The sequence below is a fragment of the Opisthocomus hoazin genome, chromosome 12 (assembly GCF_030867145.1).
Source record: "Opisthocomus hoazin isolate bOpiHoa1 chromosome 12, bOpiHoa1.hap1, whole genome shotgun sequence".
NCBI classification, from domain to species: domain Eukaryota; kingdom Metazoa; phylum Chordata; class Aves; order Opisthocomiformes; family Opisthocomidae; genus Opisthocomus; species Opisthocomus hoazin.
The window spans coordinates 396,574-421,579 of NC_134425.1; the positions used below are offsets into that span (position 1 = coordinate 396,574).

Genomic DNA, 25,006 nt, shown 5'->3' on the forward strand with positions numbered 1-25,006 from the left:
TATCCAGAAACTAAGACTGTGATTGCTTTGATGCATGCTGGCTATTTTCCAGAGCAATGTGCATTACGGTATCATATATGCTACTGTAATACAGTCAGGAAGTACTGCAAAAATGGAATGATAGTATTTCTCCATGAAGAAATTCAGAACAAAAAAAAAAAGTGACACAAGCAAAAAAATTAACAATCAATCAAGAAGCACCCATCCATATTCAGCCACAAGGTACATTGCATGAATCGAACTGTTACTCTGTTCAGAGGAATAACACTTAAAAAATATACAGAACTGTAATGCTGGTGCATATCGTGTTATTAAGAGATTCCAGAATCATTTTACAGTGCAATTTCTGTATTTCAAAACCTCTTACGCCACATTCTTTCTCCAGCAGCATTGAATACATTCACATATTAACACTGTCAATAGAAAGAAGTGAGAACTTTCATAGGAACACATTTCCACACAGAAGCAGCATTAAGAAGTCCATAAATAAATTCTCACTTGTCACTGCTGCAGTCTGAAACTTCAGAAAGGGTTCATGAAACAACCTGACATTACTACTAGAAATTAAACAAGACAATAAAAAGGAGATAAATTAGCAGAATCCATCTGCAGAGCCGTCTGTTCCAGTTGGGAGAGTAAACAAGCTCTTCCCTAAAATGTATGTAAATACAGCACAGCCTAACTGCTGCGGCATACAAATATAATCAAATCATTAACCTGCTTGAAAATACAAGCAGCAGTGGCCCAAGGTTTATACAAACGGATTTGGAGCTATTTTCTCCATAGAAACAGCAGCGTACAAAAGTGTGACATTACACCCAGGAAAGGTACCAAAGTATTTTTTTAGAATTGTTGTAAATGGGAAATAAACTGTTTCCAGCCTGTCCATCCTTTATTGCCTCTGTAAACCTTGTTTTCTCCTCGCCCTCATCCTTGTTGGGTCAGTTGTGCTGACAGCTACCTGAACTGCTGCTTGCTAGGCTGTGTAATTAACTGTCTTTGGAGCTACAGAACTAGTGGAAAAAGTCAACATTTGCACAGAGGAACTAGGTAGTCCAAACCTGTATTTTACACAAATACCCTGAAAGTCTGAAGCCTGAGATAACCTGTTCAAGAGTTTTCAAATAGGAAGTATTCGCCATGTGTTTTCCCACGTTAAGACAAACAAGTACTAATAAGATAAGCAGTTACACTAGAGGATGCAGAAAAGGAAATGCCTAAGAACAGCTAAGCAGTACGCACAGCTTAAAAGCCTTAATAAGCAGTGAAGCATCTTCAATTCAGAGCAGTATCATCTGTTACTTGATATGCATGTACATACAAATTACAAGCCAAACGATGCAAGACCATTACCCTGAAGCTGTTGTAATCTAAATAGATGTCAATATGCACTTATATGTGCAAAAGAAGTGACATATAGAGCAGAAGTTAATCAACTAAGACTTCAATTAATTACTTTATTTTTTTTACATTAAAAAAATTACAATGTAACAAGGGTTTGAAAAGCCAAGTAAACCTGATTTCACACACACACACACACACACACACACACTTGCTAAGTCACAGGGTTCAACCGCTTGAAGTGGTATTTTCTGATTTTCGTCAGGATATTTTATTAAACAATATACACATTAAGAGCCTCATGACAAAGCCAGACACATTTTTTCCCCCCAGTCTTTAAGATGTGCAGCTGAATATACAAAGATACTTGTGGAACTTCCAACTCTCCCCTCAGTCACACGAGACGTAGTTTTGCTCATATGACTGCAGTTTCACTGGGTGTGTACCCCTAGAAACTGTCCGGTGTTACACATCATTCCCCAGGCAAAGTGAACGTATTACGCAGTATTGCACAGCTTTGTTCGCAGGGCCATAGCTAACAAATGGATCCCTTAGTCATTTCATTCAACCAACGGTATAAAACCTGACGAAGCTGGAATCCAGATGCCACAAAGAGATACACAGAAATGGAGAAGCAGGTCACTGAAAACAGAAAGTATAGCTGCTGTAGTACGTAAACTTTATAACGCAAGATTCTTCAGCATGTTGAACTGCTTGAGGTGGGACAGATCAGTGCTACTGGCAAAGCAAAAGCAAGAACAGGACAATTTTAAGGCAAGTCCCAGAACAGGGAACTATTTACTTTCTAGGCACGACTTCAAGCTATGCATCGAGGTTCCTGCTTTATCCTTTCTATTGTCAGTAATTTATAGAACAGATTAACAACAATACAAAAAAATAATCTAATGTAATTTTTAAAGAACCCACTTTTAGCTGAATTTCCTTACTTGCAGCTTGTATTTCATTACTTGCAGGTTTATAAAAATTTCTTAGCACTGCTGTTTGTCAGGCCCACGTAAAGCAGTTCCAGATCTATATTGCTCTCATTTTTTTAAAGTTATTTTGGTTGGAAAACAGTTAAATTCAAAATAATTCCTTCTATTGCAGATCTTTCTGCACTTGTCGTACTTGAGAAAGAGGCAACGTCCCTCTTTCCTCTGATGTCTTTGTTCAAGGTATCACTACATTAAAAGCTCTCCTTCTACGAGAAGTCTGTACAATAAAAAAACAGGCAGGGCAAGACCTTACAAAGACAACTGTTTTCAGTGAATTAACTCCAACCTACAGTACATTCATTTCAATCTCACCCGGGAGGATACAGTGACTGGTCCCACTTTCCCCTGGCACACAGCAGATACAATCCTCAAACACCTACACTTCAGTTCCTCTAAAATCAATGCATTAAGAATTGAAGATGCATATCTGAGGGCAGAATTGGGCTCACAGCCGCTAGTTGAAAGTGGTGTTTACTGAAGATTTCGAACTTACCTAAATGCCATATGACATTCATACTGCCAAACACAAGACACGCTCTGTGAGCCTGGGAAGACATTTGGCAGGGGTGTAACAGTGCCTCTCGTGTGTTAGGCTCTTGTGTGCACCAGTCCTTTGAATCACTTGCATATGAGGAATGTGTGCCTGAAGTGGGACACAAGTGTACAGCTCTGTTTATTAGGACAAGCTGAAATATAAATTAAAACTGAACAAACCACTACTCCCTGAAAACTGGATTTAGAAGGCTAGGTCTCACTTGAGATAACTTTCACCATAATGCTCCTCCTTATGATTGACAACTGCACCTAAGTATATACTTTTTATAAAAATCAGGTAATTCCCCAAACATTTATCAAATAAAAAGGATTTAACAAAAATGGGTAATTAATCTCATAAAATAAATTACAGTAGCATGACATTTGGCTTCTTTAGTGTGACCACGTGCTTCTCCTTTGTTATCTTGCTGTTCAGACCATTACAGATCCAGTTCACGTCTCTGAAAGTTAATGAGATCTGTGACAATAAACATATAAAACTCTGCTTGCTACAAGCAAATCTTATATCAGTATCGCCTTGTCACAGATTATGCGTAGACAGCCTTCTCTGGCCCCAAATAAATATTCTATAGTATTCTTGCAAGTTCCAGCATAATTAGACTCAAACAGAAAACTCAGGTCCTCCTTTCTTTGCTCTCAGTAGAAGTCGCCTGATTCGAAATCCTGCAAAAGGATTGATCCACAGGAGTGAAGGCTGACCCCCAAAGACAGATTTCATTCCTTCCCAACGTAGTCTCCGCTCCCACGTTGGCTTTTCACTCTTCAATCTTTCAATCTCCTGCATATAAACAGACACGCAGCAACGCACTATTAAGTCCAAAGTTTCGTAAAGTCTAACAGCAGTTATCAAAACCGATGACACTTTTGCATTCTTCTCATGTACAGCTAGTGAGCTGATTAGTTTCTTACTGTTATTTATTCAGTAAGGAAGAAAGAAGAATGGCTGAGTTAGCCCTGTAGGTACAGGGCAGAAGACTTAGAACATACACAGTGTACAACATTGGTCTACCTCTACCTCTGCCCTCTACCTCATTCCCAAACTAAAAGGCAAAATAACCACAAAAGCTGATGTTAAAGTAAAGAATCTGCACGCAATATACTTAACACTAGAAGCTGTTCACTCAGTAAATGAAACCAGGCAATAAGGCTTCCAAGAAGGCTCTTGTACTGCAATTACTGAATCTGGGCTTACCCTCCCAAATGCATTATTTTGATGATAATTTCTTGTGCTTCCCACTAATGAAGGCTAAGTATTTACCAGTTGTTTTTCACAGTTACTCTTCAGTACAGAGGTACACTTTTAAACAGTCTCACATGAGAAAATTCGGAACAGCCACAAGATTCAAATTCCTTATGTTTCCAGTCAATTATCCATCACAAAACATCCTCTCCAGGCTTAATACTGCAGATCTAAGGGCAAGGGAGCCAAATATCCAAACTATGGTTGTACTCTAATGAAGTATATGAAAGTAGAGGGTGTGAAGGGTTGATACCAGATAGCTAGTTTAAGTGTAACCCTGAGAAAAGTAGTCATTTCTCACAACACTTATCAGCAGTTTGTGACAGCTGAGAAGTGCAAGTCCAATTGAAGTCAGAAGCTGTGCAGTCTTTGTAACTGAAAACCTAATTATAAAATTTATGTCAGAAAAGCAAAGAATGCAAGAACTTCTGTTAGCAAGAAACCCCCAGGAAAGTATTTCAATTCTTACAACTCCAGAAAATAAAAATGGCAGGCTACTTCAGATTTGGGGTTTTCTCCAAAATAAGAGTCTCCCCTCATGCAAATAAAACAACATCTAATCACATCTTCCTAGAGTAATTGTTACAGCATACAAAAGTAGAGGTCTTTACCGTTTCATCATTGCATATTGAGTGGATTTGGGTGCCAAACATGACTGCAGTGAAAGTGAGAAACAGAAAACCCTCAAGGCACAAGAAGATCATCAGGATCACAGTTACAGGTGGGGAGAAGTCACTGCATTCTGTGAAAACACCGTATGTAGTTAAAAAAACCCATAAAATTTAAAAAAAAAAAAATCTATAGAGCATGTTCATACTGAGACATCCCCTCTTCAGCAAACAGCAATAAAAGCTAAATATGTGACACTTGAAACTACATTTCACAATCATAACAGATTTCTAATTTCTAGCACTGCAGCAGCTTTATTTGCTGCCCAAGGAAATACATAATGTTAAGGAAGTAACACTTTTGGCTTCCTATAAAGTACACGGTACTGCATTACTGCAATCCTGCCTCAGTATTTCAAGGAGGTCAAATAAATGTTTGCACATGAGATGATTTAAGTACTCAGAACTGCACATACATAGAGATGTAGAGCAGCCTGAAGTTTCATTCATGACAAATGCTGTACAAACTATCACCCCTGTCAGCTCTGACTTGCTAGCTAATGCAGATGTTCCATTGTTGCTGCAATTGCTTTATTTTTTAATTCACTACACAAAGTAATCAGGTTCTGACCTACACTTACAGTCACATCTCTGGAGATCCTCTGATCAACTGATTATCTCAATTATAGTTAAACAAATAAGAAATGGGATAGTATACAGGAAGCAGAATGCTTCAAGCAAGAAAAGGACTAAGATTCCATCAATTCAACAGAACAATCAGCAAAAAAAAAAAAAAACAGGCACGTGGATTCCCCTGTTGCTTCAGGTACCAGGAAGAACGTATGCTCACCCATCTTCTGTCAAAAGCACAAGATCAGAATGAGCTCTGGCACACTGGACCTTTAAGAAATGCAAGTCAGAGCCCTAAACAAACAACTAGGGCGGTTTAGGAAATTTCTTTTCTACAGGTGCCCCACAGTTGGCTCCAGTAACAGAATGAGGGAGAAATCTGCTTATGTTTCAGCTGCCGTTCACCGAACTGCAGTGGGGGACACAAAGCCCAGCTGGCAGCTTCAGGTAATACACTGCAGAGGTGGCTGAGGACCAGCTATCCGTTTCTGTCCTGTTACAGAAGTGGTAAACTCTTACTATGTGGAATGGGAGCGAGAACGCCCTTGACAGCCGCAGTTGTTACAGTGAATGATTAAAGGGAAGGAAAAAAAAAGAAAGGAAAAAAAAAAAAGAAAGAGATAGGTAAACAGGTATGAAACATTTTCAGGACCTCACTTTAAAAAGATTGAAATTCTGTAATATTTCATACATGGGACAGAAATAGGTGGAATGTTGTGACCTTCCCTTAATATCTACTAGCTTATGACAGTGAAAGTGAAGTATTTGCTTACCAGTCCACTGCCCTCGGACACAGGAGAAAAACTGAAACCCACACAGTATGAGCGCATGAGCTGAAATTAGGGCTATATACATCTGAAAATAAAAGAGAGTGCTTACTTTTGACTGCTGCCAGGTAGTATATAAGACATTCCTTTCAGCCAGCCTTCACCACTGCACAGTAAATATACTTTCCTATTTCAGTTTTCAATTCAATACAATGATGTAAAAACAAAATCTAATTAAGTCTGAATCTAAAAATGTGGGCAATAACAAGTTTAAGGATTAGCCCCCTAAATCACAGAACCATTTCTATGATTTAGTAACCAATTGTTACTACATAAAACACAGCAAAATTAAGATAGTTTAAAATAACAGCACTTCACCAGATTAAAATGAGTATAAGTATATTCCTGCTTGAAGAATATCTTGCACAGAAGGGAAAAAAAAAAAACCCCAACACAAAACAATTGTGACCTTAAACCATTACTCACTACTAAGCACAACCATAATTGTTATCATCAAGGTTGATTAATACTGAGATCAAGCTGCTCTTGATTTTTGCTTACCGTAAACAGAACAAAAAATCTCTGATTTTTCTCCCCGACGCAATTATTCACCCACGGGCAGTGGTGATCCATCTTTCGAATACATCGTTTGCAAATACTGAAGGAAAGGAAGAAAGACTTCTGTTGAGAAACAATACTTCTCATTTTAATCTAGAAATAAGGGTAACCAGTAGTCATAAGATGATGTGCTGAAATCTACTTTCCTGAAAAACTGCAAACAGCGATTTTACTAACATTTCATTTGCTCACTTAAAACTCAGATTTTGCTTCTTAGAAAACTGTGTAGATAAGACTCTTCACATCAGAAAAACAGTATTAATATAAGATCATTACATATCCAAACACACAACCAAGTGAACCCAGTTACTTGTTTTAGACATTTGTGGCACTGAATGAGAAAAGCTTCAGCTGCTTCTACATTCAGTATCAAAAAACCCTTCCTTTCTGTAGAAGCTTTTTTAGACATAGTAATTATTTCAAGTTTACAGACTTTCAAGTCATAAATTTACCTTGTGAATCAGAAAAAAAAAGAAATTCACCTCTTAAAGAGAAATTGTCACTCTTGAGGTTTCGACTGGCCGTGCAACTCTAAACATATGTAATCAAAATCACAACTAAAGAACAGCTTACAGTGTCACACCTCACTTCCTGGACATAAAACAAAAATATTGAAACTATAAGCAGCACACATTCTTTGCATACTTTTAAATGAATACTTAAACACTACTGTTCCTTGCTAGTTCTGCAAGTAGTTGCTTACTTTCTGCCCAATTTTAAGTGAAGGTTACTTCCAGAAAGAAAATATTTCAGTAAGTCCATTTTACATGTGCTAGGTTATACAGCACCAGAGGGCTCATTTGTCTTTTATTCATGTCCATCTGCAGCCAAACATCAACAGTAATATACGAGAAAATGAAGACTTGCAACATGTGTTGAAGTTCTTCCCTAAATCAATAGCTTAAGTATCAATACAGGTATCAATACAGGCTGGGGGATGGAGGGATTGGGAGCAGCCCTGCCAAGAACAACCTGGGGGTACTGGTGGATGAAAAGCTGGACATGACCCAGCAGTGTGTGCTGACAGCCCAGGCGGCCAACCCTGGGCTGCATCCCAGCAGCGTGGGCACAGGGCGAGAGAGGGGATTCTGCCCCTCTGCCCCGCTCTGGTGAGACCCCCTGGGAGTCCTGCATCCGGCTCTGGAGCCCTCAGCACAGGACAGACCTGGAGCTGTGGGAGCGGGGCCAGAGGAGGCCCCAGCAATGATCCGAGGGCTGGAACCCCTCTGCTGGGAGGACAGGCTGGGAGAGCTGGGGCTGCTCAGCCTGGGGAAGAGACGGCTGCGGGGAGACCTCATGGCGGCCCTTCAGTGCTTAAAGGGGGTCTTTAGGAAAGAGAGGGACAATCTTTTTAGCAGGGCCTGTTGCAATAGGACAAGGGGTAACGGCTTTACACTAAGGGAGGGTACGTTTAGACTGGATATGAGGAAGACATTTTTTACAATGAGGTTGGTGTAACACTGGCACAGGCTGGCCAGAGAGGTGGTCGATGCCCCATCCCATGAAACATTCCAGGTCAGGCTGAACAGGGCTCTGAGCAACCTGATCTCGTTGAAGATGTCCCTGCTCTCTGCAGCAGTGTTGGACCAGATGACCTTTAAAGGTCCCTTTCAACCCAAACAATTCTATGATGTTCGTGTTTCATTTTTCTAGCTTTGTACTTAAGATAGCCCCACACTCAAAGTGTTTCAGATTTTCCTACAGAACATCCAAAATATCAAGCATTTTCATTTCAGCAGTTACAAAGCCAAATAAGCCTAAAAAATGCAGGCACTCTTGTTCAAAATCCTTTGTTTTTAACACATGTTTATTTGTGCATGGTATCTACACGTGCTGCAGCGACAAGCCACAACGCAAAGCTAGATGATTGTCACTAGTGTGAAAAAAAGGGCCTGTGTCTGTGGGAAATCAATGCTCCAAGGCATAGTCACCACAAATGCTTGATTATAAGGTAATTCAGCAAGAGGCAGAACATACTCCTGTGCAGGTTATATGACAGAATCCCAAATCTCTCACTGCTCCTCTGAAGCTTCCTTTGCCCTGAGGTATCATGACCCAGCCTCTAAGCTCCCACTGCATCTTGTTTTCTGGACGTTAAAGACAATTCATCCTCTGATGCAAATTACTTGTCAAGTACTGCCAGGTACACATGAAAATCCCAATACCGTAACTAAACACGGCAACCATTCTCTAGTGCAGAAGAAACTCCTATCATTCGAGAGAAGGCATTCAGAACGGTCTCCAAAAGATTTTCATTTCACAGCCTGCTGCCTCCAAGTTCAGCCTCTCATTAATTTCCTGAGCTCTGTGGGAAGGTGAGCTAACTCCAGTCACTACAGCCATGCAAGCTTCCTAATGTAACACAGAATATATGCTGTTACTCTAAAAAGAATATTAATGTGAAGTACTGAGTAAAATCACATCCAGACTCAATCAAGTCAAATGCTGGAGGATGTGAGGTGGGCAGGACACACTTTTGCTCATTGAGTATTTCTCACAAGCCCACGCAGAGCTCTCCAAGACATCAGATGTCTGGAACCTTGCCTTCATTTCCAATTTCGCACGGCAATTCAGCAAACGCTTCCAGCCAACAAACTCACAGCAATGCTTAAAACAGTGGTTCTGCCTTCTTCCTGCCCCCACCACTTGTATTCTATTCCTTCCCCTGTCCAAGCATAGATGTCCTTGTAGTAAGAGTTTTGGGAAGTCACTCCATTAGCTGCAACGTGGGTCATTTCACCATGCGTGAACACTTACCCCTACACAAGAAGAATCAGCAATACGGTAAGGAAAACAAACAGCTGTGGACAAGGGAAGGTCTTCTCCAACTTGGCACTGCTGCTGAATGCGCTCAGGCAACTGAAGAGGCAATTACAGTTTTGAATGGCAAAGATAACATTCAGAAAGATACAGCTAATGGCTTAAGAGAAATTGGTCTGGATAACCAAAATTCACAGGAAGACTGATGGAAACATCTCAGTGACTGGATTCTGAATAACTGTTCCCCACACAAACCCAAGCACTGAGAATAAACCAGAAATAATGACAGCTGTGCTCCTTCAGTGAAAACAAAAGAGTAGTCGCTCGGGATAAGCCCCTTCCTTCTGCTGAAAATGTTAACTACTCAGTAAAATATTAGTTTAATGTATTTCATGGGGGCTAGATATTTAACTGTAAATAAATGTTTTTTATTCTTTTTCCCCATCACTACTGAGTATAATGAAACTATTTTTCTTCCTCAAAAGAACTTCTGCTGCAGTGTTGCACAACAGTTTTCATAACTACATCATAAGAGCCTCTTCTGTTAATAATTTACTACTCAAAACATGCACTGTGGCTTTCAGCATAACTATTTCCCAACAGGAACCAACTTCAATTTCCATTTTCAAGTCTCTACTATCAGCAAATAGCCACTTTGAATACTTGGGACTAGACCATCCTTTTAAGGTCCTTGGAATGGGTTTGTAAGCCAATAAAATTTTGGCAGCATAATCAAACAAACCTATTTTTTTCTATTCAGTACACTTCTGCAGTGCTAAATCTATGGCAAAGAATCAGATTCTGGTAGCTGGTTTATGCAGTATGTATTCAACATTCAAAAAATTACAGAAAAATCCTTCGTTTTACTTAAGAAAATTTCACAGCAACTACTAGTAGCATGTATTGTATGAATGAAAGAAACAAAGGCAATTAGACCAGATACTCAACTGCTGAGAACAACACGACAGCAGGCTTACAAAAGGATAGCACATACAATTTCAGGCTCTGGCTTTCTCTTTTCGATGTTCTGTGAAGTCAGTTACGCACTGTGCAAGCATTAAAATGCACACTTTGTCCTTATGAGGAACATCTCACCAAAGATGTGGGAAAAACTTCACAAAAATACCTGCAAAGTCTCCATAGGAGCCTGCCTGAATCAGAGACAAGACAATTAGCAAGATCCAACCTACACTCCGCAGAGGCTCTCAGGCGTCCCTTTACCACATCCCATAAACACAGTGCCAGGATACCTAAACAGACTGCACAAAGCTGTTTCGGATCCGCAGAGGTTAACAGCTGGTACTCTGCTCCGAGAATCGGTATAGCTGGGTTCATGTAACACGGCCAGAGCTAACAAAGCCAGCCAGAACCAAACTCGTTGCACATCAAGGCAGGCCTGGTACCTGCATCCCTGCAAAAGCTAACCTGCACCACAGATAAACTGAAGATAATTCTATACTTGGCTATTTATACATGAAACTTTCCGCCTCACACTCCAGATACAAAAAGCCACTCACATCTGAGAGAAGAACAAGATTTCAGTGTCAAGGCAGAGTATATATAATGGAAATAGCTTCTCAGCCATAACTTTCACACAGACAAGTGACACACACCAAGACATTTAATTCAGAAACCACAAACCTACAGAATAATTTGAGAGTCCTGACAAGACTTCACCCTGTACTTTTGACAGGCACTAACTCTGAGACTCAAATTTAATACGCCACACAATGTAACACACATCACTCCTTGCACCTAGAGTGCGCCACCAGGAACATTTACATATTTATATAAGTCTTAACTATGCACGCATATCTATTTTCAACTCTCACATAATGAACATTACAAATGCATAACCACAGTGCCTGAAAAAGATTGAGAATTAATTAAAAATGGATACATTTATTATCTCTTCCATAGCATGTTAAATTCAAATTATCATCATTTCTGTCCTTATTAAAACGGTTCTTCAATGAACATAAGTGCATTTAACCAATTATGCATACAACTTTGGGAAAATAATCTGCCAATTCACATATAACTTCAAATGACACTACAAAGACATAAATTAAAGTGACAGTTTAAAACTAATACATATTTTCTTATTTTAACATTGCAGGAGTCATTCCTCAAATCAGCTTCTATCAGAAATCTCCTTGAGATTCTTCCCTTTGCCTTGCATTATCAACAGTACAGCACAATAACTAGAATGATCCGATGGAAAATATTCACAGATCAAAAAGTACTTAAGACTCCACAGTATGAATATTTTTAAACACTCTTGAGTCTCTTGCTTCTTCCCCCTCATCCACATTTATTTTTGGCCACACTATAGTATATCTATAAACTACTCTGCAATGTATGAATTCGAAAGTTTACTGGATACCAAAAGAAATTTGGGGGAAAAAAATTAACACATATCAGGAACATTGTTCAAAGACTCAACACACATAACTGCTTTAACGAAAGCTATGGCATACCTGCAATGGTGTGCACGTTCAGGTTTGATACTACAGCACTTCGGACACTTGTAGATCACTTCTCCTGGTTTCAGTTGCAAATTATCCATGTATTCTTTAGTGGCATTTCCTTTGGGTACAGCCCCCTGAAATCATTCCAATTAAAGGACAGAAAGCTTCTTAAATGATCTGAGAGCTTTTAAAAATACATTTTATAGACTTCATACCAGTAATCTCAGGATAATTGCTGAAATAAGTTCACTTACTTAAAGCTAGTGTGCCACAAGCCAGAATCATTTCCAAATGAATAGATTACCTCTGCTTGACCTCAAAATCAGTTTCGTTTCAGCAATTCATCTATGGCCAAGTATTAGCACAATCCTGATAGAATCTGCTGTCACCAGCATACATAAAATTAAGAGGAAGACACATCTTTACACACAGACACAAGCACTACAGGTACAGTATCTCCTGAGAAGTTACTCTGAACAAGCACTCCTAAGAGAGACACGCTTTCTTACGGCAGCATATGTTAATTATTGTGACATTCAATTATTAGGCTAAACCATCCACAAAAATCAAATCAGCAAGTACTACGTTAAAGAAGTTACTACAACTCTCTGAATCCAAGATTTAGCCACCTGCCCCATGAACACAAGTTTCTGTGAACCAAGAGTCATTCTTTTTTCCTTTATACTTCAGCTTTTGGCTGTATTATGTCACCATGAACCACCACTGGCTTCTTTATTCTACATCTAGTATGCTCTGCTCCCTTCTGCTACTGTGAGACTTTGTGTAGCTGCACGGTAAACAGCTGAAGGAACTGATCCAGAACAAAAATCACCCATCAGGAAAAGAAATTATTTTTCAGTGATTAGTTCTTTGAGCTGTTCACCACAGAGCTGTATTAGCAGCTGTTTCAACACAATGAGGAAGATGATGAATGGATGGGAATAGTAGGCAGGATTGCTTCTTCCAGTTACAGCATTAATCTACAACCTCACGAGATCAGAAGCCAACTTTGGATTAGCAAGAAGAAACTAATGGAAAGTACCACTGTCACCTTGCTTACTCACAGAGCTAAAGGCTTATTTGTGACAGGAAGTGACCGCGAAATAAACCAGGATGTGAAAGCTCAATGGCCTTTCTGTACCAACTTCTCCTGGCCAGCACTTACTTCACACAGGGATAGCCTTCTCCAGGCTGCCTTAAATCATCTGCAACATTCTATAATTATTTCTTATTCAAAAAAAGTCCACCGGCAACATCACCACTTCACACAGACACCTTCAGTAAGTTTTCAGGACAGAATTAACAAACCAGCAGGCACTCCAGATTCAACTGCAGAACACCTCTCTACTTAGGCAGAAAGCTTTTGTTGCCTATTGCCTGGAACAACAATCTTGTGTTTGTATTACCCGAGACACAGCCCAAGATCTGCCCCAGGTGAACTCTTTGGCTAAGTGGTGCTTCAAACCTGAGCCAGCCGGCCTTCGCAGGGATACGAACTGAAGCAGAGTTTCTTAAACACTCATGTTGAATTGCTGAAGTGCTTTCTGCTATACGAATGTTCCCACTGAAGTTAATACTTCGGTGCAAATACAGTGAATTATCTCAGAGAGATCTCCTAAAGCACAAATTTATCTTGTTTCAGGTAAATTTATAAGTATAAAACACAACTCACATTCACCTCTTCACCTATCACTAAGGACGATAACTTTAGGCCATGCTTTTAGCATTTTGCCGACAAAAATATGCTCTATTTCAAAAACATTTTTTATAGTCTCAGTCACCAATTCCTTTCAATGAAAAATCTATTTTTACAGTTATAAGAGCAAATTTAATTCACATATGTTTTGAGGTAGCTTATTCCTTTTTTCCTTCAATCTCAGTTTCTATCACACAGTCCTGTCTTTCATTCTGGGAGTCAGCAGGAAAGGAGTGGAGCAAAAAAGGCAGTGATTCATCTCAATTTTTATCAGGTCTATCCATAAAGAACAACATACGTCTAGAAAGACAAACAGTTTTACAAGGACATATTTTTAAGCAATCTATCCTTAAACCATTAACTTTCTTAGCTGTCACAGTCTGTAGAAGTCATAACATTTCATCACCACGCGTGGGCTCAGAAGTAAATCAAAGACCTAGAAAACTATTGACTACAAGACCCTGCTGTTTTTTCAAACACTCCCATAACTTCTATAAATACTACTACTGTCTCAAAAATCTGGAGAAAATAGACAGTTTTCCCCTCACCCCTCTCTCCCCACATTCATTCCCTAAAAAGAATAACATATTTTAGTACAAAATAAACAATTTCATCTCTTGAACTCTTGAAGAGTAAAATTCCTAAGAAATTCGTACTTTCAAGACCTCTTACACCTACACTGTTGCAATGGGGCTTCAACGTAAATCTCCCTTCCCATTGACTCTAAATACCTAAACACAATACTGCATGAATCACGTAGGACAGTAGGTTGTACTTCATGTCAATATGTGACTGAGGTTTTTCAGCATGTCTACCTCTAGAAGTTCTTTCACGTGCCATAAATGGAAGATACATTTCAAACAATAAAACAGGATGAAGCTACAACACCTTATGACGTCTTGAAAACACATCTGATGAAAAAAGTAAGAAAAATTAGGATGGAAAAGACTAAAGTTTTATTAGCTTCTTCAGAACCTGGGTTAACATTTAACAAATAAACTGTACATCTCATGAGCCTACCTCTTCCTTATAAATTAATCTTATACTGCCTGCTCCTCAAGTCAAAAATTATTCATGGATTCATTAATCGAACAACAGGAAAAGTACAGATATCATCGCTTTGACTTGAGGGTTCTGCATGTAAGACCACTTTTCCTAGCAGGAGGACACTGATACCACTTCTCCAAATTTCTCTGCAGAGCTATAGGAGAGAACAACTCAACGTCAAGGAACGATCGCATACTTACTGGATCAGTTAGCATAGTTCTCAGGTGCGATGACAAAGCTAGTACTGCCAAGCAGTTAAAGAGAATACCGTTGATCACAGAGTACCAAAAGTCTTTGGAAGGCAGCAACATGACAAAAGTCACTACGAAGTCTGCATAGACAACCAGAAGCCATGTCATTATAGCACAGACCATACCACAGCCGTCTCTGATGAACCAAACCCTCTCTGCCATGTCAGCCTCAGAGGAAGAGGAATCGTAGCTGTCATTTTCAGCAAGAAGCGAGTGGTGCTCAACATCACGGAATCTGTGCCCTGATGACTGCATGGTTTTCTGGCCTTGCCCTGTAGGAAGCAAAGACACCATTGTCATGCATGAGGAAACTGGAAACACAGGTGGCTCTCAATTTTTATTTCTTTAAGATAAAACATATCTAAATTGAAAATAGATTACTGAGATTTTTTATCAAAACCTAAAAAAAAAAAATCTATGACCATGAAAAGATGAAATATTTCTGTTACCAAAAGATACTCATTTACAAAGTTTCATCAATAGCTTTGTAAGTCATTTACTGAGCTTTATAATCCCATAACTGTTTTATAATCATGGAACTTCAATGCTTGACAAAAGGATTTTTGAATGGTTTCATTTCCATCTTGCTGTCCTCGTAAACCATTCTTCCCCTTTTGTTAAAAAGGCAACCTCTTTCTTTTATCTCAAACTAAAATGGAGAAGTCTTCACTAAATTACATCCCACGTCTCTCAGAAAACTGCAAATTATGGGACCAGACTGATGACTTTTAATACTGCTCCAGCAACCCAGGGAAGAGCAGAAGAAAAAAACAGAATGGCAATCAGGCTGTTCTAGTACATGGTTCACAACAAAAAACAGAGCAAGTCAGAAAGCCACTAGTTTATTGACAAAAGCGCTACTGTGTTGAAAAAGCCACAAACCTGATAGAACGATATTCTGGATAACTTACAAAATGCTCTCAGATTAGACCAAATTTAAGGGAAACAAATGGTAGTACTTAAATTAGCCCAGCAATGGATTACATGAATCAGATTTTCAAATAACACATTCATTTATTTAATTTCAAGAAAACCCTTTTAGGGCTTTGTTGTTGTTTTGTTCCAATGTGGAACAAAAACAAGAATTGAAATCTTAATATTTTTCACGAAAACAGAATTATTTTCCAGATATCTGCAGCAAGCAAGGACACGAACAAAATAACAGAACTGAAGTGCTATCAACAAGCAGGAGACAAATTAAAGCTTAAACATTATGCATCAAGAATAACCTGCTACTTTAAAAGTATACTGTGTTCTGAAAATCATATTGATTCATGCTATTAAAGGCCATGCCTGAGAGAAACCTGAAAGCATTTATATTGATTGCTGACAGTCACGCCAAAGCCTCCATTTTTCCCCCTTGTTAATGGTAATATGACTGCTAGGAATTATGGCACTTCAGTTTACCTCCTGAGACCTTGAATATGAGATCACTTTGTTAGTCTAAAATGGTCAAAATGACCATTATCAGGGAAAGAGACTCACGCTGAGACAGTTTTCAGATGAAGCTATGCATTTTTAAAATCCTTTATAAAACTCTCAGTCCTACCTACAAGGAATCAATTCTGATAAACATATTCTGCCCAGTAAATTCTTAGGATCCTTAGATCTTAAGGCTAGAACTAGGCAGGAATAATCCAAGAGACTACAAATGAAAACAAGTATATGCAGATTGCAGTGTAGAAGTCCCAGAGTAACAGTTAAAATGGCTAGCTGGGATACTCATAGGAGGCAGTTAAGTGTTGGCTACACTCTCCGGTTGTTAAACAGAACAAAAACTGAAATATAGCTCTGGTGCTGGATCTAGTCCCTAACAATGCAATGTTACACTATCTAGTAGTTACACTGGGTTTTCTATCCCCATATGGGGTTTTGAGGGTTTTTTTGTTTGTTTGTTTGGTGGGGTTTTTTTTACACAAAAGTCACCTCTCTTACCAGAATGTGGCTATTAAGACATGGATGAAGGTAGCCACACACTCAAAAAATACTGCAGGAAAGAATAAACTTTGCCTCCCTTAAAAGCAATTCAAACAACGTAACCTGGATAAGTAAAGGCCCTCTCTTTTTGGCTACTTAAACTTATTCTAATATGTCTAAATGTTAACTGTTAAAATTACAATCTATGCCAATTAATTTCAACAGCACTTTGGGACATCAACTACTCCTTCTGGTCAAGATTCGTAAAAGAAAAGTCACATTTCATGAAGATTACATAATTAGCAGCTGGAACATGAAGATAACTAGGCAAATCAGCTATTATTTAATCACAAATCTAAAACTTCTAAGCAATACTCTTGTCTAACTTTTTCTCTCTCAAAAAAGAAAGGACCCACAAAAAGTATGTACAGGAAACTTTCAACTAAGCCTTGAAGTATACGAAAACCTGACAGCCAAGCAAAGTTATCACACACACAAAATATCCAACAAATGCTCTAAAGAGCCAAACTCCTCAACAGATAAATGGCAGTACTGCAGAAACTCTCAAATACAGTGCATTCACATGTTAGTAGTTTGTCACAATATCTTTTCTCTGGCAAATTCTGGTCTTGTTAACTCAAATCTAGGGTAAATTCAACCAAATTCACAACAGCAGAAGTACTAGCTTTTTCTGGTTTTTTAGCATTGTTTTTTTCCCAAATTTTATCTTTTTGTTTAAAAACGGTCAATACATAAGTAATTTGGAACATTTTTTCAAACAAAATGTCTTTTTTTTTCCCCACCAAAGGACTACTTAGAAGCCCCACTCCCTCAAGACATCCTGTTGCACAGATGTTGCAAAGTATTTGAGAGGAATCAATGAATCAAAAACAATCTCCCAGTTCTGAAACTTCCTATAGAACACAGATTTGGAATTCCTTCCAGCTAAGGTACAATACCTCAGAAGAAGAAATACACAATTATTTTACAATCAAGGCAAGTTTTGAAATCAACAAATTAGCTTAAATCAGAACAGACATCAAGATTCTGGAAAAAAAAAATCAGTATTTGAGTATGTCATGACAAATGTGAATTTTAGATCAATTCTGCAAGCAGTTCCTTTGGCATACAAATAAAATGGCATACAATTATTCTATTCATTTTGTTCAACTATATTAAAGACAACAAAGAAAATTTTTAGCACAACAGAAAAACAACCACATACCTCGCAAATGTTTTGTATCTTATTCTGACATCATGTCCTTCCTTTGGGCTATCCTAGGCTATTCACATAGTCATATCTGATGTAATCTGAAAAGACATCATCAAATTGATTAGTGAAGCACTCTTGCTTCATCAGGAAAACAGTGTTAAGCACAAATAATATACTTAGTAGTACTTTGAAATACAGTGCATATACTTACAGCAAACAAGCTTCTGATCAAGAGGAAAAAACTTTTAGATTAACCTATCAAAGAACAAACTAAAAAACTCTAAACAGTGTGTCAAGTAACATTATTTCTGTTTCGTTCATTGTTTTTTAAAACAAGTTGGATGTACAGATTTTAGCATGACAAACTAGTATTATCCAAAGACCTACTACTTTTTCCTGTTCGCCACTCCTGTATGACTAATAGAGTACACAAAAAATAATCACCTTCTTTATCTTAAACTCGACTGTTTTCAGAGCTTACAGCAATGTTTTTGGTAGCAGGTTATTAATAACTAGCATGCATGCCTAGCACTATTCTTCTAATTTTAAGATAACAAAAAAATTATTTTAACTCTAATTATTAGACTAAGCTATGGCCAATTTAAAATAAAGAAGCTACGTATTCCAGAATCCGTATATAAAAGAAAATGGCCCACAACTATGCCAAAGTGAACATGCACTTAGAAAGTTCTCCTTGCTAGAATTTCCACCATATAGGCAAATAATTACCATACAACTTATGATATACAAATCATTATAAGAACTGAAATTCTAGCATAAGCTGTTCTAACCATGCTTAATTTCATAATACAAATGTTCCACAATCTTCGATCAAACTCCTTCCTTTCCACAAAGACACAATACTCAAATTCAACACAGACTGTGCAAAGTAAGAGAGGATTAGTAGTTTCGTAAGTGTAGAAGATTTCCTTTTTCATAATGAAAGAAGGGGAGAATTAACTTCTTTTATTTAGAAAACCAGGTACTTCAAAGCTTGAAAATTTTAGCAGTTAACTTTTGGAAACCACCACATGGCATCTGGAGCAGGACAGCAGCACAATACCTGGAGTTAGATGTCTGTTTGGGGAAGAGAGCAGAAGAGGTGTGGGCCTGAAATTCTGACTGGAAAAGTTAGTGACCACATGGATGCTGCACAGAAAGCACTGCCGCACTGCTTTCTGACAAATTAAGCTGCGACCCCTGCGCACCAACGTTGGCTGCCGTTGCTGTTCTTTCACCCAGTCCTACTGCTGCAAACAATAACATCTGCCTGACAATTAAATCTCCAGTATGTGATCAAGGAAGATTTTTCCTGCTTTGTTTTATGTAGTAGAGAATAAAATGACTAGCTTGGAGTAGGAATTTCAAATTTGCATCTGATTAAAGTTGGCTAAAGAAATGCCTAGGTTTATTTCTTCAGTTGTTTTAATTTCTAGTATTTAAAATTAGCTTTGTGACATGGAAGCTTCACTCTCTTATTTGGAAGGTTAATTTAAATTAATATATTTTGAAAGTAATATAAGGATTCTGACATTTAACAGCTGTAGAAAACACAAAGCCACTTACTTCTAAAGGAAAGCTTCTGAAACTAGCTTGTTACAAAAAAAATATTCCAAATACTACATTACTGATGGAGTTCTTCAGTATACATTTTCAAATTATCTCAATTCAAGGGGAATTACGCCAATCCACACTTCCCCTGAAAACGAGAAGCCTCTTGACTTATTTAAACAAACTCACATATTCCATTGTAAGCCTAAAAGGTAATGCAGATGCTCACTGTGCAGACATAACCGCATGAAGCTACTGACTGCTTTCTGTTTTGCTTTGCAGATTAGTGTTTATACTTCTGTTAAACTAGTTTTCACAATATTGTGAAATCTACAATCATTAAGATGTCATTGACATGGCATTTTGTGGAAGCTAAGTAGAAACACACAAGACGACACCGGTTGAGTGTTTCACATTAATCTGCAATGTCACCCACCCATTCTCTGAGTCAAAGATGACAAGCAATAGAAGAAGACATGCTGAGCCTCCGCAGGTGAAACATTAAAGTCAGAGTAATCATTTGAAATTGTTAACAGAGAATTCGTTGACAAGACAGAGATGCGATTTGTGCAGTCAGCCACCTAATCCTAAAGGCAATTCTGTGCAAAATCTCAGTGTTTCTTGTAGCCTCATCAGTTACTGGTTTATGTGGAAGTGCCACCACAGTTCAGCTTCTGCTGGAGTAACAGATGTAGTCATTCTCATGTGACTTCTCCCTCCCCTTCTATCTCCCCTGCAGCTCCACGTTGTTCTCCTCTCCAGCTGCCTACACCATTATCCCTCACCTTTGTCCCCCTTCAAAGGGAAGAGGATCAATGTTTGAAACGCAGTTAGATTTTATGAACAGCTAAGCATCCCCACCGAGACGCTCACAGCTTTCCTCCAGACTATGAATTTATTTGCTTCAATGCCTGTCCTAAGCAAATTTACATTGAGTCTTTGTTGTATACTTACACCAAAACCCTCCAGGACAAAGCACGACACTTTAATCTCTAATATGCCAAGAAACAGTTTTTAATGTCACCATTTAAAAATCTTTATCTAGCATTGGAAGATAAAACTAAATTATTCAATGTTTCATGCAAAATGTCATGTGTTTGCACAGGTGATTATATTAAACCCAATCCGATGCCATTCTACTCTTAGGTGTTATTTTAAATTCTTAGGTTGAGAATGTCTCATCAGACCTGCGCCTCATTGTTAATGAAATGTAGGCCCAAAATGCAGATATATTATTGGAATAAAAAAACCCCCTAAACTTTTGAAGAAGTTACACTACAAACTCATGATCACTGGAAAGATGGATCTTGTGACTGTGCCTAAGCTGTTTTTAGTTTTCTAATGGGGCTAAACAAGATCCACTGCAACAGCAAACCTCGCTTCTCTAACTTTACTGGAAGAAGGAGGTTACCAAGGACACTAGGAAGATGAATGATACAATACAACTACTGTATCCAAGGCCCCTGCACTGTCAATTAAAAAAGGGCAATTCACGGTTAAGCACAGTCCTTTTCCCTGCTATTTATTGAGGAAGAAAGGAAAAACATTGTCACAGGAAAAAAAATCTAGGTGTGGTTTGCTTTTTTTTTTTTTTTTTAACAGATACAGAGACAAGAATTTATATACAGGCTAAAAATCCATCAGATGTCAAATCCTAAATCTTTTTTTGTTGCTTTTTCGTTCAAGCTATACAATGGACAGTTGCTAAGACTCCTCATATTTCAGTTACAATGCACTAAAGAGAATGCCTTTATTTCAACATCTCTGCGTACTGATAAGTAAATAGTCGTAGGGGCACTAACACATCTTGCACACCAGAATAACAATCCCGCAGCGCTTACACACAGTGGATTTAAATCCTGCCTAGAAAGCACAGAATCTGTGACTAATCAAACTCACAGAACTGTAGTCTCATTACAAGATTACAGGGTAAACATTAACATCAGTAACTGCAAAAATTTTAAGTAACCCAAACGGGCGCACCTACTACTGCATTTAATTCCATGGGCAATTTGGACCTTTCATTGCTGACAGATAAATATCCATCAGATAACGTCTACACACAATCACACCTAACAACATACTTTTTATTACAGGTACATGCAATCCAAACGGCAAAGCCATTTAGTAAGTAAACTGTGGCTTGTTTCAACTTCTCAGTGACTGCTCTAGCAAACAACCTCATAGCAAACAAATAAAACTACTCCAATAACTCTATCAACGAGTAACTGCACTGAGAATCCTTTACCTCAGCCCCAGCAACAGCCCAGCTCTGTGCAAGGAGCCCTCTGCTAAGGCTTCAAGGCTGACCCTTCTCAGCAACCACAACACATGTAAGGATGGCTAGAGTAGCAAGTATTCAGAAGAACCACTCCATCGGCTATAATCCCAGTTCAGCCCTGACAGACTGAACTTTTGCTATCTGTAATTACAAAGAGATATGCCCAGTTTCAAGAATCTGGGATGTATGCAACACCGCGCACACAACTCTGGAAAAGAGCAGCTGAAACACCTTGTGATGGCAACTCACGACACAAATTCAAAGTGTTATTATTAACTTATCCCCAAATCTATCTCATACCCTCACTGACACAGCTCATCATCTCTCTAAATCTTTGTTGTTTTTGCTCTAACTTAATATCTTTTGTGCCATATTTCTCATTAATTTCCTGTTTATGCCTTGTAGTCCTTCTTTGTACTGACCCATATCTACTCTACTGCAGGCACACAGTGACATTTTACATTGGAAATACATAACTAATGTGATGCTTTTTACAAACACCTGACAACAAATTCAAGAGACAACCTTCAGTAAATACATATTTAACACAATCAAGTTTCAAGCTATTGTAATGATTTCTCCTCACACCAGTTGCCTATTACATGGCAAGTACCAGGCCACAGGAAAACACTGGAATTGTTTCTTTTCAGCTTTGCAAAGCAGTTATGCTCCTTCTACATGATCTCAGAAAAAGGGTATAGAAGAAGTACTTACGCATAAGTATAGACATCTTACTGGGAAGCCGGTCCTCTAACTATTTGTCTCTTTATGCCGGTAGCATCTTTATAAACCTCCTCAAAACCCAGCAATAAAAATTCTGGGTAAAACAATTTATGCAAAATGAAAGAAAAAAAAACCACTATGCATGTCTTCAGAACACATTTTTATAAAAAGTATTAAAACAGCTTTGCTATCAGCAAACCCAACAGATTGGTGACACCAAGTCACTTTTCCATAAGTAACAAATAACATCTGAGATGTTCCACAAGCTATCTTTTTGGTAACAGATTTTTTTTCCCAACAGATGTGGGAGTGAAAGAAAATATATTTCACAGACTTTGGTGCCCAGCAAATACACACACTACCAGATACACACTATCCAATACACAAAGGCTTCACTGAGCTACAACAGCAAGGACAGAACACTTCTGGATTACAGAACAACCTTCACCTCAGAGAAGGTCACGAACACAACCCATGTGAGTAATGGCTGCGCTTTTTATCTCACCTATTTTGGAACAGTGCCACAAACTCAAATTCAGATTAGATTCCAGAAAGCTAGATGCTTAAACCAGTACCAGTATTGTTATGTGGAAACGGAAAGATTTCCTTCTTTGCCAAGGGCAACTGGATGCATCACATTCTACTTTAGAGTGTAATTTTTTACTCTAATTTTCACATTTGTCAATATATGCTATATCCTCACACTCCATTGGGTATTGCATTTACTGATTGCACTGCAATATCTGGCTGGCAAGCACATTTTTCTGTCAGTTAGTATATACATATCCACACGTGAGTCTTCCTTCCAGGTCCTAAAAAATAATGCAACGGATCAAACCTGAACTATTTTCACTAGAAATTTTCAATACTGATTGAAGGAGTGTTAAACCCTGTTTCAATGGTTCCTCATATTACACACAAATAAAGCCTCACATCTCCTCTACATTCATTTCCAGCCTTCTAACTGCTACAGAATTCTATTCATTTACTGCCCTTAAAAGTTCTGTCTTTACAAAAGTCATAAAAAAGAAATCCATCAGATACATACAATATAAAACATACTGCTTTAGAGCAAAACCAATGAAGTTTCAGAGAGAGGAAAAGTATTAACAATTTCTTTCAGCCACAAAGAGCTTTCAGCTATTTAACTCCAATCTAAAACCTCTAAAATTCTACATCACTTTCATCTACTCATGAATCAGTACAGCTCTACTTCATCTGTAAATTCTCAAATTCAGAGAGCATCCACTTCAAAAGATCTAATTTAAGTCTGTTAATGTGAACAGTCACAGTGACTTAAACCTAATTATGCCTTCAGCAGAACGAACAGTTACATCACTGCAACTCAGCATCCTGATACCATTACACAACCGTATATGTAGTATAGAAAATAGCCAGTGGTTTCCCAACCCTTTTTTGACGGCAATGATCGCATACACACTGTGCTGCACGAATGTGCCCTCTCAGAGTGGGAACTGCTTGCATTCCCACGTCCTGCAAATGCTGTCCTTCCCTCCTGGAAATAAGTAGAACTAGCAGCACATGAACCAGCAGAGCTCCCTGGAGCAAGGGCCAGGACGCTGCGAGCAGCGCGGCGCGTCCAGCCGTTGCTGTTCCCTCTCCTTTCAGCTTCCCACGGCGGCAGCTGAGACTCCGCAGCCGTGCTGGGGCACAGGGGCGCTTCCACGCGCTCGTTTCCACGGCTGCTGACAGATGATTTTTTTCCTTTTTTATTCCTCTCAACATCCCGAAAAGAGGCAGGAGCACAGCCAAGACCTTGAAACACCCCGCTAGGAGCCGGCACCGGGGGGCGGCGGGGACGGAGCCCGGCGGGGCGCCCAGCCCCGGGCCCGAGCTGACCCCCGCTGACCTTCCCCGCTCCTCCTTCGCCGGGCCACCGCGTCCCTTCCTCGCGGGGTCGGGCCTCCGCGAAGGCCAGGGCTGGTGGGCGCAGGGAAGGCCGGCGGCGGCCGCGCCCGGGGGAGCGGCGGCGGGCGCCCTGAGGGGAACCGACTGGGTGAGGGGACGGTGTCCCGGGGAGGCAGCGGGGATGGATTTACCTCAGCGGCGGCGGCCCCGCTGCCTTCAGAGCTGCGGCTGGCGCCGCGCCGGCGGCGCGGTGGGGCGAGCTGGGGCCGAGCCCCCGCCGCCGTCGCCGCCACCGTGCCCGTCGCCGGGCGCTCCGCGGAGCTGTGGACTCCCGGAAGCGGGAAGGGCAGCGCCGCAGGACGCGGAAGCCGGGCGTCCCGCACTGCGCAGGCGCCGCGTCGGGTGGGGCTGGCCCCTGGGTGCGCTGCGCAGGCGCATACCAACGCGGGGGGGGGGGGGGGGGGTACGGCCGG

The 25,006-nt window shown here is 39.5% G+C and overlaps 1 protein-coding gene across 1 annotated transcript; it reads right to left on the minus strand.

Annotated features, from left to right (window-relative positions):
- Positions 1–1,437: 1,437 nt before the first annotated feature.
- Positions 1,438–24,814, minus strand: ZDHHC7 (zDHHC palmitoyltransferase 7). The gene is made up of 8 exons (XM_075433986.1): positions 24,725–24,814; positions 18,122–18,207; positions 14,929–15,251; positions 11,995–12,119; positions 6,698–6,794; positions 6,143–6,224; positions 4,743–4,873; positions 1,438–3,669 (listed from the first exon to the last, which is right to left on the minus strand). The coding sequence occupies exons 3-8, from the start codon at positions 15,232–15,234 to the stop codon at positions 3,493–3,495; spliced, it is 918 nt and encodes a 305-aa protein (XP_075290101.1). The 5' UTR covers positions 15,235–15,251; positions 18,122–18,207; positions 24,725–24,814; the 3' UTR covers positions 1,438–3,492.
- Between the last annotated feature and the right edge of the window lie 192 nt (positions 24,815–25,006).